Below are 16689 nucleotides of genomic sequence, written 5' to 3' on the forward strand. Positions count from 1 at the left end.
TGTTTCATATCACCAGCTTCCACTATTTTTGTGCAGCCTTCCAAAATAGGCCCATATAAGGTACACAAATAAACAAAAAAATTTCAAACCCAAACCCAACTGAAATATTTTCAGTAGTAGGTAGAGCATTTTAGAATGCAGTTAAGGAGTACAGAAGCAGCAGTCAATACTTCAGTTCTATTTATGCATATTTTCTTTCTCCACGTTGACCCTTCCCAACATTACTTTCTTTTGAAGCTATTAAAAAAACTTTTTTTTTCATTCACAACTACTCATTGAGGCCTATTCCACTGCTTGAAAGCAAGCAAAGCTAAGCCCACACTTGGTGTCCTAAAAAAGATTGCATCCATTTTTATCACCCCTTGGCTTTATTTTCACAGTGAATTCCTAGTTTAAATGTAATCAACTAAGAAACACCTCCCTACATGCACTTCTGCCATTCCTCATTGCTTGCAAAGAGTATCAAGTGCAAGCAAAAGGGGAAAAAAGTCTCAGCACTGCCAGTCAAACTAAAAAGGTCCTACTTCTGGTTTTGCCAGTCCTGAGGAACCACCAACGCACCTCAGACCTTTGGAAAAAAGGAGAGAAAGCCAAAACATTAAACTTATAAAAAAGTTAATTAAAAAAATCCTTAAGAATAAAAAAAAAAGTTTAAACCCCCCCCCAAAAAAAAAACCCAAACAAAAAAACACCACAAAAACCCCACTCATATCTAAAGCTGAAGTCCACCTAGGCAGAAAGGTGCTTAATCCAGGAACAGCAAGAGCTTCCCTTCAGAAAGTAGAAGGCAAGTTTGCAGGCTGCCCGCGAAGTGAAATCCGCTGCGGACAAGGCCGTCGGAGAGCCCAGCACCCTCCGACCCCGAGCCAAAGCACGGAGAGGAGGGATGCCACTATAACTCGGCACAGCTCAGCGAATAAAGGGCGAGCAGCTGCCGCAGTCAACGCACCGCCAGAAGACAGTCCGGCCCAGCACAGGGCGGGACAGAAGGACCGGCCGCGTGGAGCCGCCGTCTCGCCCTGCCCCAATTGTCGAGCCGGCAGTGAGAAGCGGTAAAGTCTTTTGTCTGGCTTTCCCTTTCGGTGGGAGGCAGAAAACCGATGAGAACATAAACGTTAAAATGAGAACAAAGCGTCCAGTTGCCGCCTCCAGCGCGAGGCACCGCCGCACAGCAATACGCATAGCGATGTGTACAGTAATGCGCCCGGGCCGCACAAAGTGCAAGAGCAGCACCCTTGGCGAAAGTTTCCTGGGGAAGCCATAAACCCCTTCCCCACAGAGCCACCACCACCCCACCCCAACGGGGCCTGCTTGCGGGTGGGGGTAGTAGCTCTTACACACACACGCAAAGCAAAACCGCCCCGCCCCCCACCCGTAGGGGCGGGGAGTACCAACCTCCAGTGCCCTTTAAACAGAAGTAGGAAGGAATTAACCAGGGGCACCAGCTCGCAGAGGGGAAAAAACAGTGGAAGGCGGCGATCGCTTCGTGCGGGAGCAGCAGCGGAAGGGAGGAGGGAAGTATTGCTAAAGAAGAAGAGCAGCAATTTTCTCCACCTCGCCGTTGTCACGCAGGAGCTCATCCTAAAGTAATCAGTGAGCCCCTCCGCGCCCGAGCTGCAGCAGCTCCCCGCCGTCACATCCACTTCCCCCACTCCCCCCAGTGGTGAGGCCTGAGCAAATCGCGCCTCTACCCTCTGGCTCGCCGCCGCCCTAGAAATGCCTTTGTTTGCAGCTTTCCCCGCACCACTACCCCACTCCTGGAGGCCCGCAGCCTCTTTTAATTCTTTATTTTGGATCGAGGCACCTCCCGCCCTTTTCCCCCGTCGTCTCCCTTCTGCTGATTCATTTCAACCAGCGGTTGTGAAGGGGGGGGGGGAGGGGAGCGGAGGCATCTCCTTGCTATTGTGACTCGGTGTATAGTGATGACTCGGATTGCCAAATGCGGGGAGCTGGAAGGAAGCAGAGCCAAACGGGATTACACACTCTGGATTACATGGAGCGGGCACAACGCGTCGGGAAAGTTAAAGAGACAGGCAAAGGGCAGCGTGCCCAACCCTCCTGTCAGAGACCGAGCCAGCCGTTGGCGGCAGGCGTCGTGGATACGTCACAGAGCAGAGCGAAGGAGTTATTTCGTGTTCTGTATCTGAGGAGGAGGAGGAGACTGGTAGAGGAAGTTGCCCGGCCCGAATTACAGCCTGAGAGTGAAGGCCGCACCGCGGGGAGAGTGGGAGGAGGGGGAGAGTAGCACACACCAAGGAGGTGGGGTGGCTCCGGCCGCTGGGCCGCGCAGCAAAAGGCGGCTCCCCCGATAATAGGTGGGTGACGCGTCAGGGGGAGACCCACGTCTGAGGAGACCAGCAACGCTCTACCCCGGTGGCCGTAGCCCAGCTCCGCAACGCGGTCCCGGCCGGTAACTCACCGACTTGCAGGACATTATCGACATAGCCGCCATCTAGCAGAACGATGCCCCGGCGAAAGGGCAGGCGGTTCTCGTCGACGGCGGCGGTATCCGCGCCCCCACTGGGCGCGGTACCGCCAGCGGCCCCCCCGGGGGCGGTGGTAAGGTCCTCGGCACCGGTGTTGAAGGAGGAGTACATGCAGATTTCCCTCTCGCTGCGGGGAAAAGACCAGTAGACAATCCTGCGTTGCACCGGCTCTGGGATCCGTTCGAACCGCTCTTCCACCTGCTGGAAAGGCCACTTCTCCGCCACCTTGCGAGCCGCGATGTCCAGCAGGGACTCGGGGCTCTGGGTCTTGCCGAGCGGTAGCAGCCCCAGAGCGGCAGCGGCAGCAGCTACAGTAGCAGTTGCGGAGGAGGGTCCGGCGCAGAGCACCCCACTGGTGAGGCCAGCGCCGCCTACCCGTTGGCCTGACCTGCTGGCCGAGCCATAACCAGGTCTACAGCAGAGGCGCTTAGCGGGGAAAGGGAGTTGACCACGCTCCGCCATGATCGCACCGCTTCTAAGCTGATAGCGGAAGTAGGTATACCGTATAAACAGCACCAAAAAGGCCGCGACCCACCCCTGGGTCACGCCCCGTCTTCCTTTACATGGCCGCAAGGGGCGGTACCGGCTGCTCGCCCACGGTGGGGGGCGGAGTCTTATGCAAATCGACGCCATAAACGTAAATAGAACGGCCCGAGGAAAGCTTGATCTCTGCGTAGGTGGGGGATGATGCGCATGCTCCTGTCGCAGAAACACTGTGCTGATGTATTGGTCGCTTTCTTTTCCCCCGATGTCACTGGTGCGAGTCTGAGGGCATCTTTCATGCCTAGTGGGAAGGGGGAGCGTGGCTGGTGGAGGCCCTCTCTGACACCATGTAAGGAATGGAATGCGGGGGTGGGGCCGTCGCGGTCTCAACCCGGTCACGTCCACTGGGAAAACTGGCGGGGGTGGGTTAGAACTGTGCCCCGCAGCCGGAAAGTATAGTAACGACTGAGGCAGCCACTCTCGTCGACGTAAAGGGGGGGGGGCTGGCCTGCTTCAAGCGTCTTTCCTGGGGGAAGAGAGCGACGCCCGCCTTTCACCGGAGTTCCGCGGAAGTTGGGGGCTGCTGGGAGGCAGCAGAGGCGCCTCGGAGGACAGGTAGAAGGTGCTTATGGGCGGCTCCATGTAGGGTTGCGTGGCCTGGCCTGGGCTCCTGCCTCAGAGGCGGGCTGAAATGGGCGAAGCTGGGGTGTTGCTGTTGGGGTGCTGCTCTTCTAGGGTAAGATCTGGGGTGGCTGAACCCACGTGTTCCTGCCACAAGTCTTTGAGGCAGCTCAGTAAGATGCGACCTGCATTTCCTTTTTATTGGAGATACTGCGGTATCTACGGCCGTTGGGCCGCGGGGTGGACTCCCGTCCACGGGGTGTCCGACGTGTGCTGGCTCGCTGGTCGCGCGCGCGCTGTGGACGTGTTTTTGTGTAGACTGGTTGTAGCCTGGTGTGAGCTCCACGCAGCCGACTCGCTTCACAGGTCCGGCTTGGAGCTGCTCTGGTAGCCCAAGATGAGGGGCGCAGTGACATGACCCAGGGTGAGTGAATTAAACGCTACTAACGCGTTGTGTTTGCCCTAGTGTTAAAAATATCTGTAAAAAGGCTGGTGTTGGCCATGTTAGCGTTCAGGAACACATAATCACGAGAAATGATTATATGCAGGTGCTTTTATTGAAGAGCTCTGGGTGTCAAGGGTATAGACCCAAATCTGACTCCGACATAGGTTCGGGATGGATATGCTTTTATATTCTATCGTTATATAACTTTCATGTTAATTATTAAACTTACATTGTTCTATAGTATACATAGGTTTCAGCCAAGCATAGCCTCCTTAGATTAGGAACATACAGTTTCTCATTGTTCTTCTTATGATTATACAATAATTATTTTAATCACTAAACAATCATTTCAGCTAGGAATTATACTACTTACGTAGGTAAAACACAAGGCTTAACATTTCAGAGTTTATCTTAGCATTTTTCCAGGGCCTCACTATCATTATCCCCCCTTTGAAAGCATTTTCACTTCACTATAGATGTAAATGTTTTCACTTGATACAGTCCTTTACTTATCAATTTATGCTTGATGTTCTTCAAATCCAGGGTTGATGTAAAAGTTGTCGTGCATGCTATCACGGGCTGGAGAACCAGAAGATAGTGGGCGTGGATCTCGTGTCGGTGCCTTTATTATTTTCTGGTTCCAGGACGTTTTCTTCTGTATTTCTCTCCTTAAAATGCTGTAAACTAACCAAATTGCTAAGAATACAATTAGTAAGATTATCACACTCTCAATGATAGATTTAATCCATGAACTCACATTCCACCCTAACCTTTTAAAGATTTTTCCTAACCAGCTTGTAGTCAAATCCTTTTGCTCTTCTTGTGCCTCATGCTCTATTTGTTTCAACTGATTGATGTCATATTCTACATCTGCAGTTACATTTGGGATGTGAACGCAGCAATGATCAACTCGTCCCTTTAAAAATCCACATACTCCATGCTCCTTCAGGAGTAACAAATCTAAGGCTAATCGATTTTGTAAAGTCATTTTTGTGGTGGCTTGTAATTGTACGTTTAATTCTTTAAATCCTTCCCGGGTGACTCTTGCCAGTCTTATCTACCTGACCTGTAAGTTTGTAGAGCATCTCTCTACTCTGATAGTTTGCTATAGGACCGAGCAAAGACTCTAGGGCCCACCCAAGTTTCACTCCACTAGAGGGTTCTTGCCAAGTGTCATCTGGATTTTCATTGTCTAGAACTTCTCGTCTTGCTCTTATCTGCAGAAGTTCATGTTTTCCATTAAATGGGGACTTTTTCCAAATTGGACATAAGGTTGGGAGGCCCAAAGTAATTTCTTTTACTTTCCCGTCTACAGGCAGATGTGTTGTCCAGGTACCATCGCTTGTTGCCCATACAAATTGTCCTGGACTTTTAATTGTACTCCTGGTACATCCTATAATCACTTTATCATTCATTTTGCCTTGTTTATGTTTGATCCCTCTGCAAGCACAACCAATCTGTAGGGCTATTGCCAGGGGTGATATATGCTTTATCTCTGCATCATCAGAAGTGCAGTCATAAGTTTTATTGCATGCCCACCAACTTACTTTGTCTGCCCATGTTCTGCTACTAGTGGCAGTGTATGTTACTGCTGGATCTGTTTCACTCTCAGAACCTTCCCACTTAATACACCAAGGGGTGTTTGCCATATATTGGAATTTCTGAAGTATACTCACAGACCACGCACTGTCCCAAGGCTCTGTCTGATCTTTCTGATCCTCGGCCTCACACTTCCATACCAGAGTAGTTTCTGTAACATTTTTTATGATCTTTTTATAGTGTGGCAAATAGCATTGCCATTGTGTGATGCCTCCTGACTGTCCCAAAGGGGTTCCTAGTATGCCATCACTTAGAATACAGTCTTTCTGGCTCATAGGTCTCATCCATGTTCCTACTTTCTCCCAAGTTTCCTTGACCACCTGTCTTGACTCAAGTACCTGTTTGCATGCAATTGTTTTGTTCTTTTGTATTTCAGGTAGTTTTGATGTTATGATTCCCCAATTTACTGGATCTCCTGCTGCCTTAGGTATTGGCAGACAGGCAGTTATTCTACTGGTGTTTTGTATTTTGGCAAAATCTTTGACTAATTCAATCATTACATTCTCAGCTTGAACTGCGTTAGAAATTTTTATCACTTGTGTTTCTGCCTCTCTCTTCATTCTAGAATGAAGAGTGGTTAGTTGATCTTTTTGCATTCCACATCTCAAAGACATTAATGACCATAACATTAGCACAATTACTAACAGCGTTCTCAAAGTAATTAAACACATCTTATCTGCAGTCTTGGTTCCACAGTTTACACAGTCCGTGATCCAGGATGGACTTTCTTCACTCGGGTATAGTGAATCCAGGGGTCCACGCCGGCTACTTTGACTGCTTTAAAGGTGTTCAGCAGTACCTGATAGGGTCCACTCCACTTTTCTTTCAGAGGTTCTTCGTTCCACTTTTTAATGTACACCTCGTCTCCTGGAAGTACGTTATGAACTGGGTTCTCGAGAGTTATTGGTCTATTCCACACAAGGATGCTCTGGAGCCGAGCTAAAGTTTTCCCGAGAGACAGAACATAAATATACACTTCTTGCTTTCCTGTGACATGTACATTAGGGTTAGGCTCAGGAGATTCATATGGTTCCCCATACAATATCTCATAAGGACTGACTGACATCCCGCTCCTAGGTTTTATCCTAATCCTCAACAGTGCTATTGGCAAAGCCTGGGGCCACTGCAGCTTGGCTTCTTGGAATATTTTACTGATTTGCCTCTTTAGTGTCTGATTCATCCTCTCTACCTGTCCACTTGACTGGGGTCTCCACGGTGTGTGGAGGTCCCAAGTTATCCCCAGCAATCTACTTACCTCTTTTTCTACTGTAGCTATGAAATGGGGCCCCCTATCTGATGATACCCCTAGGGGTACCCCGAACCTGGGAATAATTTCCTGTAGTAACCACTTAACTGTTTCTTTTGCTTGGTTTGTGCGACAGGGAAGGGCTTCTGGCTATCTAGAAAATGTGTCAACCCCTACTAACAGGTATTTGTATCCTCAAGTTCTTGGCAATTCTACGAAATCTACCTGCCAATAGTCTCCTGGCTCTATTCCTATCCGAATTCTTCCTAGCTGTGCCTGTCGCCTAGCCACTGGGCTGTTTTTCAAGCAGATATCACATTTTGACATGACTGATTTTGCCATTGTTAACATCCGTACTGAAATTAAACTCTGCTTTAGCAATTTTACCAATGCCTCTGCACCCCAATGACATTCGTTATGTTTAATTTGTAGAACTTCTCTCATTATCAAGGCGGGTACCACTATTTGTCCTTGTGCAGTCAAATACCATTGTAGTATTGTCCACAAGGGTCCCAGGATGAGGGAAGAGACAAGAAAGTTGACTCCATGTATCAGAAAACTTGATTTAATATTTTATGATAGATAATATATTAAAACTATACTAAAAGAACAGAAGAAGGGATTCCATCAGAAGGCTAAGCTAAGAATACAAAAGGAATGAATAACAAAGGCTTGTCTCTGACCGAGACTGTCTGGACAGGTGAACTGTGATTGGGCGTTAATTCCAAACAACCAGATGAGACCAATCACAGATTCCCCCTGTTGCATTCCACAGCAGCAGATAAGAATTGTTTACAGTTTGTTCCTGAGGCCTCTCAGCTTCTCAGGAGGGAAAAATCCTAAGGAAAGGATTTTTCATAAAACATGTCGGTGACATAGCGTCCTTCCGAGTTCTTTTGTGCATTTAGTAAACGTGCCAGTCTCTCATCTTCTACTGAATATCTTGGTTTTGGAGGCAGATTAAATTGCGATATATTGAGCTTTGAAGGTATCAATGACGTTGTTTGCACCTCTCGAGCAACCTGTCGGGCTGCCCAGTCTGCCTTTTGATTTCCTTCACAGATTTTGGAGTTTCCTGATTGGTGTGCTTTACAATGTATAATTGCCACTTGCTCAGGTTTTTGTACTGCTTTTATCAATTGCAGGACTGCATCTTGGTGTTTAATGTGTGTACCTCAAGAAGACAATAATCCCCTTTCTTTCCACAGTGCTCCGTGTACATGCACCACTCCAAAAGCATATTTTGAGTCAGCCCATGTATTTACCTTTTTCCCTTCACTTAATTCTAGTGCTCTGGTTAGAGCAACCAGTTCTGCCTTCTGGGCAGATATATTTGGTGGTAATGCCTTTGCCTCCACTACTGTGCTGACTGTTGTTACCGCATATCCAGCGTATCTGGTTCCGTTTTCCACGAAGCTGCTCCCATCTGTAAATAGCTCCCACTCCGGCTGCTCTAGCGGGACGTCTTTCAAGTCTTCTCTTGCTGAATAGGTGTACTCGATTACCTCTACACAGTCATGTTCCAATGGACCTTCTTCAGTTGTGGTACCTAGGAACAAAGCTGGATCCAAAAGGTTAGTTGTTTTTAATGTGACATCATCCTGCTCAGTCAGGACTACCTGGAATTTTATCATCCTGCTTGGAGATAGCCAATGGCCCCCCTTTTGTTCTAAGACAGTGGTTACCATGTGTAGTACATAGACATCTATGTGCTTTCCCATAGTAAGCTTCCTGGTTTCTTGTATCAGCATCACGGTGGCTGCGACTGCCCGCAGACATGGAGGCCACCCCACACTTATGTTGTCAAGTTGTTTGGAAAAGTAGCCCACCGGCCTTTTCCAACTTCCCAGACGTTGGGTCAGGACTCCTAGTGCTAGGCGTAGCCTTTCATGTACAAACAGCTGAAAATCTTTAGACAGATCAGGTAACCCTAATGCTGGAGCAGTTGTCAGTGCTTCTTTTGGTTTTAGGAAGGCTTTTTTCTGTGGCTTGCCCTAGGTGAATGGTTGTGTCTTCTGAGCTTCGTACAGGGGTTTCGCAATCAGTCCATAGTCCATGATCCACAAGCGACACCATCCTGCCATCTTGAGGAAGACTCGCAGCTCATGTAAGTTCTGGGGCTCTGGAGTAGCACAGATAGCTTGGATACGGTTAGTACCTAGTTTTCGTTGCCCATGTGAAATTTCACATCCCAGGTTGATCACAGTCTGTTGGGCAATTTGTGCCTTTCCTCTGGATACTCTGTAACCTCCCATTCCCAGTGAATTTAAAATCTCAAAGGTTACCTTTAAACAGATCTCTTTTTCTTCTGTAGCTATTAGTATATCATCAACATACTGCAACAATAGGTATTGGTCTCTTGGTACTTGCCCATTTTCGGTCCAAATCTCCAGCTCCTTTGCCAGTTGGTTTCCAAATAGGGTTCGGACTGTTCTTAAATCCTTGTGGTAGTCGTGTCCAGGTGAGCTGGGTCTTTCTTCTGTTCCCTGGGTTTTCCCACTCAAAGACAAACAGTTTCCTACTTTTTTTGTCAAGGGGAATGCAGAAAAAGGCATCTTTTAAATCAATTACAGTAAACTATTTATCTCCTTTACAGATGTTAGCAATGTGTAGGGATTTGTTACCACTGGATAAATGTCTTTTGTTATTATATTTATTGCTCTCAAATCCTGCACTAATCTATATTCTCCATTTGGTTTCTTTACTGGAAATATTGGTGTGTTAAATTCTGATTCACATTCTTATAAATTTGGTACTTTAAGAATTTCTCAATAGTCTTTACTATTCCTTGCCATGCTTCTGGTTTTATGGGATACTGTTTGATTTGTACAGCCCTCGCCCCTTCCTTTAACTCTACATGCACGGGTTGTGCCAATTTAGATTTCCCTGGTATATCCGTTTCCCATACAGAAGGAATCACTGCATCATCTACCTCCCTAGGGATAGAGGGAACTGGTTTTTCTTTGATCATTAAAATCTGTCCCGTCTTTGATTCAGGTATTTTCAATACAAGTTCCCCGTTTTCAAAGGTTATTACCGCATCAAGTTTTGCCAGCAGATCCCTCCCTAAAAGCAGAATTGGACACTCAGGTACATATAGGAATTCATGCGTTAAAGTCTTGTTCCCAAAGCACAAATTTAGGGGTTGCAAGAATGGCTGATTTTCCTCCTTCCCTGTAGCCCCAACTATTGTTGTCTGCTTATTTCCAATTTTTCCTTGTAGATCATTCAGCACAGAGTAGGTAGCTCCAGTATCCACTAGAAATTTGACTTCCTTATGCCCTAGCTGTATAGTTATGACAGGTTCTTTAACCTGTTTTACGGGTTCCACGTCTAGTCAGCTGTTATATTCACCTAACACCATTGCCTTGGCAATGTTTTCCTGCTGGAACTGATTGCCCTGGTGAAACCGGTTGTTTGGGTTGTTTGGGCACTCTCTCTTCCAATGCCCCTCCCGCTTGCAATACGCACATTGATTTAGGCTTAACCCTTGCATAACTGGTCCTCTACCATGACTACCTCTGCCATGTCCCCTGAAATTTGGGTTCCCTTTTCCTTGTATTACTGCCAAAAGATTTTGCTGTTGCCTTTTACTAGCTTCTCTTTTGCGATTATTATATACCTTCCAGGCTACCTCAAGTAGCTTATCCAGATTCCTTAATTCTTCCCCTTCTAATTTTTGCGATTTCTTCCGAATATCGTCTTGTGATTGTCCCAAGAATATGAGAGTGAGCTGAACCGTTGCTTGTTCTGTGTCTATTTGGAGATCTGTATATTTCCTTGCTGCCTCCTTAACCCTCTCCACAAACGCAGTGGGAGATTCTTTCTTTTCCTGCCAAACTTCATATTGTTTAGACCAATTTATGGTTTTGGGCACAGCATTCTGAACTCCTATTTGGATCCACTCCTGATATTTCTGTAGTCTCCTCATATCACAAAGTAAATTAGGATCCCATTTTGGATCCTCAGTTGGGAAATTGAGATCTAAATTTCCTGTTACGAGCCCGTTTCTGATATCCTCCCTTGCCCTTTCTTTGGCTGCTTTAAGTACCATCTCTTTCTCGGTGGAATCCATTAATGTATCTAATATTACTTGTATATCATCCCAGTCAGGATTCTGAGTTTTCATGATCATTTTTACTACCCGTGCCACCTTATCAGGGTTTTCTCTATAAGTTCCAGCTGACTGTTTCCAAATAATTAAATCTGCAGGAGAAAAGGGCACTTTTACATACACTGGCCCTTCTGCTCCTACACCTTGTCGCAAGGGGGCAATCACGGTCCGTTTTTGTCTGCCTACGTCTATTCTTTCCACAACTGGGGCAAGCTCTGACTGGCTTCGGGTTCTATGGGCTACTGGGGTTACTGATTTATTACCATGGCTATTTTTTTCACTTGCATTCCTCCCCCTCCTTTCTATCACAGTTAGATTTTTCTCATCTTCTGAGGAAGAGGAATCAGGTGACGATGGGAGAGGAGAAAAAAGAGGGAAAGGTGTACTAGATGAGACAGGCTCAGGATCGGGTGAGGTACGGAAAGGCAGTGGTATAGGGGCAGATGAAACAGGTGGGGCAGGGCTGGGCTCCCTTGGTCTTATTTGAGCTACCTGTAAATCAATATCTGCATAATTTTCCCTACTCAGACTTTCTTTCAACGCCAAGTGTTTTAGAGGACGTTTCTCGCAAACCCTGCACTTATTACTTGCAGACCCTCTAACCACCATTAGTCTACATTCATCCTGCCATTCTAGCTTTTCCCGTAAATAGAAAAACAAATCAACATACGGAACCTCATCCCATTTTCCTTCTTTCTTACAAAACGACATTAACTGCGAAATGGTGTCATATTGCAAAGTCCCGTATTTTGGCCATTTTTCGCCATTCTCCAAGATATATTCTGGCCACCATGTATTACAATAATCAATCAACTTAGCTTTACGTAATTCTTCCCCAAAATTACCCTGTTTCCAATGTGCTAATAAGCACCCCAAAGGAGAAGTTTGTGGAATAGAGGCATTGCTGCCCAAAATTCCTTTGAGTTTCTCCATCCAAGATACCAAATGCCGAACCAGCAACGCTTTCGCGATTGTCTTACGGAACGGCGCCTAGGCAGTACCACAGGAATTCCTTAGCCCAACCAAGCGTAGCTTTCGCTGCGTCTTTCTGGCAGGCACCCAAACCAAAATAAAAGCACCTTACCTCTCTCCCCGGGGACATTGTGAGCGGCAGAGGCGGTCGCGGCTGATGGGCTCCCCGAGAATCCCTCGGTGCCGGCTGGAGCATGATCGAGTCGCGAACTCGCTCAGCAGCACTCACAGGGTCCCATCTGGGTCGCCAAAAATGTTAGCGTTCAGGAACACATAATCACGAGAAATGATTATATGCAGGTGCTTTTATTGAAGAGCTCTGGGTGTCAGGGGTATAGACCCAAATCTGACTCCGACATAGGTTCGGGATGGATATGCTTTTATATTCTATCGTTATATAACTTTCATGTTTAATAATTAAACTCACATTGTTCTATAGTATACATAAATTTCAGCCAAGCATAGCCTCCTTAGATTAGGAACATACAGTTTCTCATTGTTCTTCTTATGATTATACAATAATGATTTTAATTACTAAACAATCATTTCAGCTAGCAATTATACTACTTATGCAGGTAAAACACAAGGCTTAACATTTCAGAGTTTATCTTAGCATTTTCCAGGGCGCCACTATCAGCCATCTGTCCCGATTAATTTATTTGCAAGCGGTGCGGTGCATAATGCTCGCAGTTCCTGCAGACCATGAAGTGACAAGTATTCTTTTTGTTTTTCAGGATTCACAAAAAAAACATAGCAATACGTGGGATCATACCGACTCCTTAAATCATATGGCCTTCCTGAAAAAAAAAGCTGATTACCTGTCACCGACATGTTTTATGAAAAATCCTTTCCTTAGGATTTTTCCCTCCTGAGAAGCTGAGAGGCCTCAGGAACAAACTGTAAACAATTCTTATCTGCTGCTGTGGAATGCAACAGGGGGAATCTGTGATTGGTCTCATCTGGTTGTTTTTAATTAAGGGCCAATCACAGTTCACCTGTCCAGACTGTCTCGGTCAGAGACAAGCCTTTGTTATTCATTCCTTTCCTATTCTTAGCTTAGCCTTCTGATGAAATCCTTTCTCTCTATTCTTTTAGTATAGTTTTAATATATTATCTATCATAAACTAATAAATCAAGTTTTCTGATACATGGAGTCAACTTTCTCGTCTCTTCCCTCATCCTGGGACCCTTGTGGACAATACCACAAATGGTGATCCCCGAGTGAAAAAAGGAGCACCACCACAAAAGGTTAACACCGAAGACAGAACTGACAGATGGTGCCTCGAGTGAAGAAATCACCACAATTGGACCCTGAGTGAAGAAGAATTATTCATTTGAAGTGGCTTCTAGCCAGGAGCTGAAGAACTGAAGATCCTGAAATTGGACAGAGTTCACAGCCGAGGCTGGCCACAGAGAGAACCTTTTGAAAAGTCTCCAAGACAAGATGTCCGGAAGTCTTCGCAGCACAGAGCAGCCTGCTGAAGCACAGAGGACACTGTCACAAGGTACTGTCAACTCTTCCCTTCCTGAAAATGCTTCCCTTCTTGCAAGGCAGATTCGGATGTGGACAAGGGTGCCTACGGAGGCGGAGGTTCCATTCTCTCCCTCAGAGGAGAAACTTTTTGGACTCTGGCAAAAATGGGGTCATGAGGACAGAATTCCTATGCTGAAGATACATTTCTATGAGTTTTTCAGGTGGGCAAAGCACCATGGCTTTTTCACTGATGTGCTGTATGCCCTTGATTCATACATTTGGGAATGCATGGAATTAATTATCCGAGACCTTTTTTACCGGGGACTTGGATTTCCTCGGGTTTATCCGTCATTCAGAACTCTCTTCCCAGTTTTGAAACGGAAAGCGTCTGCATATCAGTGGATTGCGGATTGCCGAGGTATGGCTCCCTTCTCGCTGGAGCTGGCAAGAGAGGAACCTGTGCAAAACCACGGCCTGCAGGTTCCCAGCCCCCTCGAATCGGGGCATGGGGGCGAAGCTTTGCCCGCAGCAGAAGAAAAGTTTTTTTCTGCGCCTTTGGAGCATGCTCCAACGGAGCCGCTTCCCCCCCCTCACTGCTCTCAGGGGGGAGATGAGTTGGCTCCGCTGCCCGAGCCGGAGCCGCGGGCCCCACCCCAACCCGCCCCGCAGGAGGTGCCAGTCCCCGCGGCCCCTTCCGCAGCCCCGCCGCAGGCCGGACCGGACCCGCCGCCTCCAGCGGAGTTTGTCGGCGTTCCCGTGGCAGAAGCACCGCCTCCCGCGGCTTCGCCCAAGTTGCTAGGCGACACACTCGACAGCAATCGCCAAGAGCTCGCGACTGCGCTGCCGCTCCCGGAGCAAAGTGAGACAACAGTGCAGGCGGCACCGGTGGGCGTCGATCCCGCGCCCCTGCCGCCCCCCGCGGCTGTCCCGCCGCCTCCCGTGTCGGCTCCGCCGGCTTTGCTGTCTGCGCCTGCGCAGCATCTTCCGGTACCCGGAGAAGACGCGGCTGCTGTCCCCAGCCCGGCGGGGGATGTGCTCCCCCCGGCTTTGCAGCCCCCACCGACCACCGCGGCGGCCATCGCGGCGCCTGCGATCAGCCTGGATTCCCCCCCGAGCTTTTCGGGCTGTCCCGAGGCTGCCCCTGCGGGGGGAGCTGGGGCAGGGGAAGGGGATGCCGATCTGCCCCTCCGTGGGGGGGTTGTGGCTCGACAGCTGATTGCAGGCTCAGCCCGTCTGCCTGCTTTCAAACTCAGCGTTTTTCGCGGGCCGATTCGTGTTTGGTTCGGAGGTTCCCGTTGGGGGTTGGAATGCCTGACTCCCCCTGCGCGCCCCAGCACCGTGGGGGAGGTGGCTCCTGAGCCTTCTGCTTCTGGTCCCCAGCCCGCAGGGAGTGGGGGTGGTACCGAGGGGCAGAAAGGAGGAACACCTTTTGCATTTGCGTTGCAGAGGCAGGAGAAACAGTGGAAAGTGAGCATCGCGCGCTGGCTGTGGGGAAAAAACATCCCCCGACCTGAGATGAAGTTTCTCGGGAAAGCTCCCCTTCCCCAGCTGCTGATCTGCACCAGTTCAGAGGGGATGAAGCGTTCGGTCACTCGTGCTGCTCAGGCATCGGCAGCAGGGTGCCGGGTTGTGAGACCATGGAGCCTGCTCCGCGGGCCGGGTCTGGGCCGTTTGGCTCGGTTCCCTGGGCCAGGGCCTCCGCCCGGCCAGCGGCTGTTGGGCTTGCGGGCTTTGCTTCCCCCGTCAGGACACTGGCCACCGTTCTGTGAGCCAGGTCTGGGATCCCTGATCCTTCCACGAGGGCCAGGGCCCCCGCAGGGCCTCAGTGGCTCCTCTCTGCTGCTGCTCTTTCAGACAAAAAAAAAAAAAAAAAATTAAATAAAAAGAGTTGAAAGAGCTAGCAGCTCAGAAAATTTTGCAAGCCTGTTTCAGGACCAAAAGGGACTTCCAGCGATGTCAAAGAGGAACATCTTCAGTTTGGACTTTTTCTTGAAACTCAGCTGTTTGGACTTGAAGCAATGAACTTTCTTTGCACTGTTTTTGCGTTTTCTTATATCTTAAGATTGTTTTGGTGATGTGATGGAATTTGGTGTTTTGTAGGTGAAGAATCTCCCTGATGGTTCCACACCAGCATTTGATTGATGTTTTGATTGGCAACACTAAGCCTCTCAGGTGCTTGTTCTTTCCTCTGCATGGCCCAGCAGATGAAATTGCAAACACTTTTCTTTTTAATTTATTTAAAATAAAAAGGGTGAGATGTCACCGACATGTTTTATGAAAAATCCTTTCCTTAGGATTTTTCCCTCCTGAGAAGCTGATAGGCCTCAGGAACAAACTGTAAACAATTCTTATCTGCTGCTGTGGAATGCAACAGGGGGAATCTGTGATTGGTCTCATCTGGTTGTTTTTAATTAAGGGCCAATCACAGATCACCTCTGCAGACAGTCTCGGTCAGAGACAAGCCTTTGTTATTCATTCCTTTTGTATTCTTAGCTTAGCCTTCTGATGAATCCCTTCTTCTGTTCTTTTAGTATAGTTTTAATATATTATCTATCATAAAATAATAAATCAAGTTTTCTGATACATGGAGTTACTTTCTCATCTCTTCCCTCATCCTGGGACCCTTGTGGACAATACTACAATTACCCTCAGTAGCAGGCTGAAAATAAGACTCCTGCATAGCAACTTGCAGTTGAAAACACTTATTCATCTTGCTTGAATGTAGCAATGAACAGCACTTGATAGTATATGATGCAGAAGCTGTCATTTGAGTGCCTAGTTGCTTCATTCACGTAGACTAGTTTACCCAGGAAGACTACGTTTTCTATGATGTGATGCAAGTGTTCATCTGGGAAATGCATACTTGGGAGATGGCTCTATCAGGGAAATCAGCGAAAGAATATTAAGTGTGTCAGGTGTAAGATAAAAGAAGTACAAATAACATTAAGTTGACTTGAAACTTGAGATCTACTTTTTGTTTTCACCAAAACCTGAGGCTGCACCAATAGTTTATTCTTTTAACAGGTGTTTAAAGAGCTTTGCAGAAACTGTGTTTTTCCTTAAAACTGGATGGGAAATTCAGTGAACTGTATAAGATTTGCAGACTGGTTTTTTAAAAAAAGATCAAACAGAAAACCTGAATATTGTTTAAAATATGCAAGTATTTGCTTTTTTACATACTGCTGAGCTCATAGACAGTATTGTTGATTTGTCATTTAATAGGTAATCTTTTTACATCTAGGCAAAGAA

The 16689-nt window shown here is 47.4% G+C and overlaps 2 protein-coding genes across 6 annotated transcripts in view; one reads left to right on the forward strand and one right to left on the reverse strand.

Annotated features, from left to right (window-relative positions):
- Positions 1–3012, reverse strand: part of LOC132341478 (zinc finger SWIM domain-containing protein 6-like) — a 318134-nt gene extending 315122 nt beyond the window's left edge. Inside the window, exon 1 of one of the 2 annotated variants that reach the window (XM_059873054.1) lies at positions 2420–3012. In XM_059873054.1, the coding sequence (XP_059729037.1) occupies positions 2420–2948 (529 nt within the window). In that variant the 5' untranslated portion in view covers positions 2949–3012. The remainder of the gene's footprint in view (positions 1–2419) is intronic. The other variant, XM_059873053.1, reaches the window with a different exon arrangement.
- A 95-nt stretch (positions 3013–3107) lies between these two features.
- Positions 3108–16021, forward strand: LOC132341480 (proline-rich protein 36-like). 4 transcript variants are annotated; one of them, XM_059873057.1, is made up of 3 exons: positions 3108–3318; positions 3957–4014; positions 12701–16021. In XM_059873057.1, the coding sequence occupies exon 3, from the start codon at positions 13411–13413 to the stop codon at positions 15316–15318; it is 1908 nt and encodes a 635-aa protein (XP_059729040.1). In that variant the 5' UTR covers positions 3108–3318; positions 3957–4014; positions 12701–13410; the 3' UTR covers positions 15319–16021. The 4 variants fall into 4 exon arrangements, with proteins under 4 accessions (XP_059729040.1, XP_059729038.1, XP_059729042.1 ...); XM_059873059.1 differs by lacking the exon at positions 3108–3318 and adding an exon at positions 3334–3584; XM_059873055.1 differs by lacking the exon at positions 3957–4014.
- Positions 16022–16689: the final 668 nt, after the last annotated feature.

This window comes from Haemorhous mexicanus, chromosome W, assembly GCF_027477595.1.
Source record: "Haemorhous mexicanus isolate bHaeMex1 chromosome W, bHaeMex1.pri, whole genome shotgun sequence".
In the NCBI taxonomy this organism is placed as follows: Eukaryota; Metazoa; Chordata; class Aves; order Passeriformes; family Fringillidae; genus Haemorhous; species Haemorhous mexicanus.

What these genes read in the sequence shown, in the direction of transcription:
- LOC132341480 (XM_059873057.1), top strand. Translation starts at nt 13,411, where the DNA reads ATGTCCGGAAGTCTTCGCAGCACAGAGCAGCCTGCTGAAGCACAGAGG.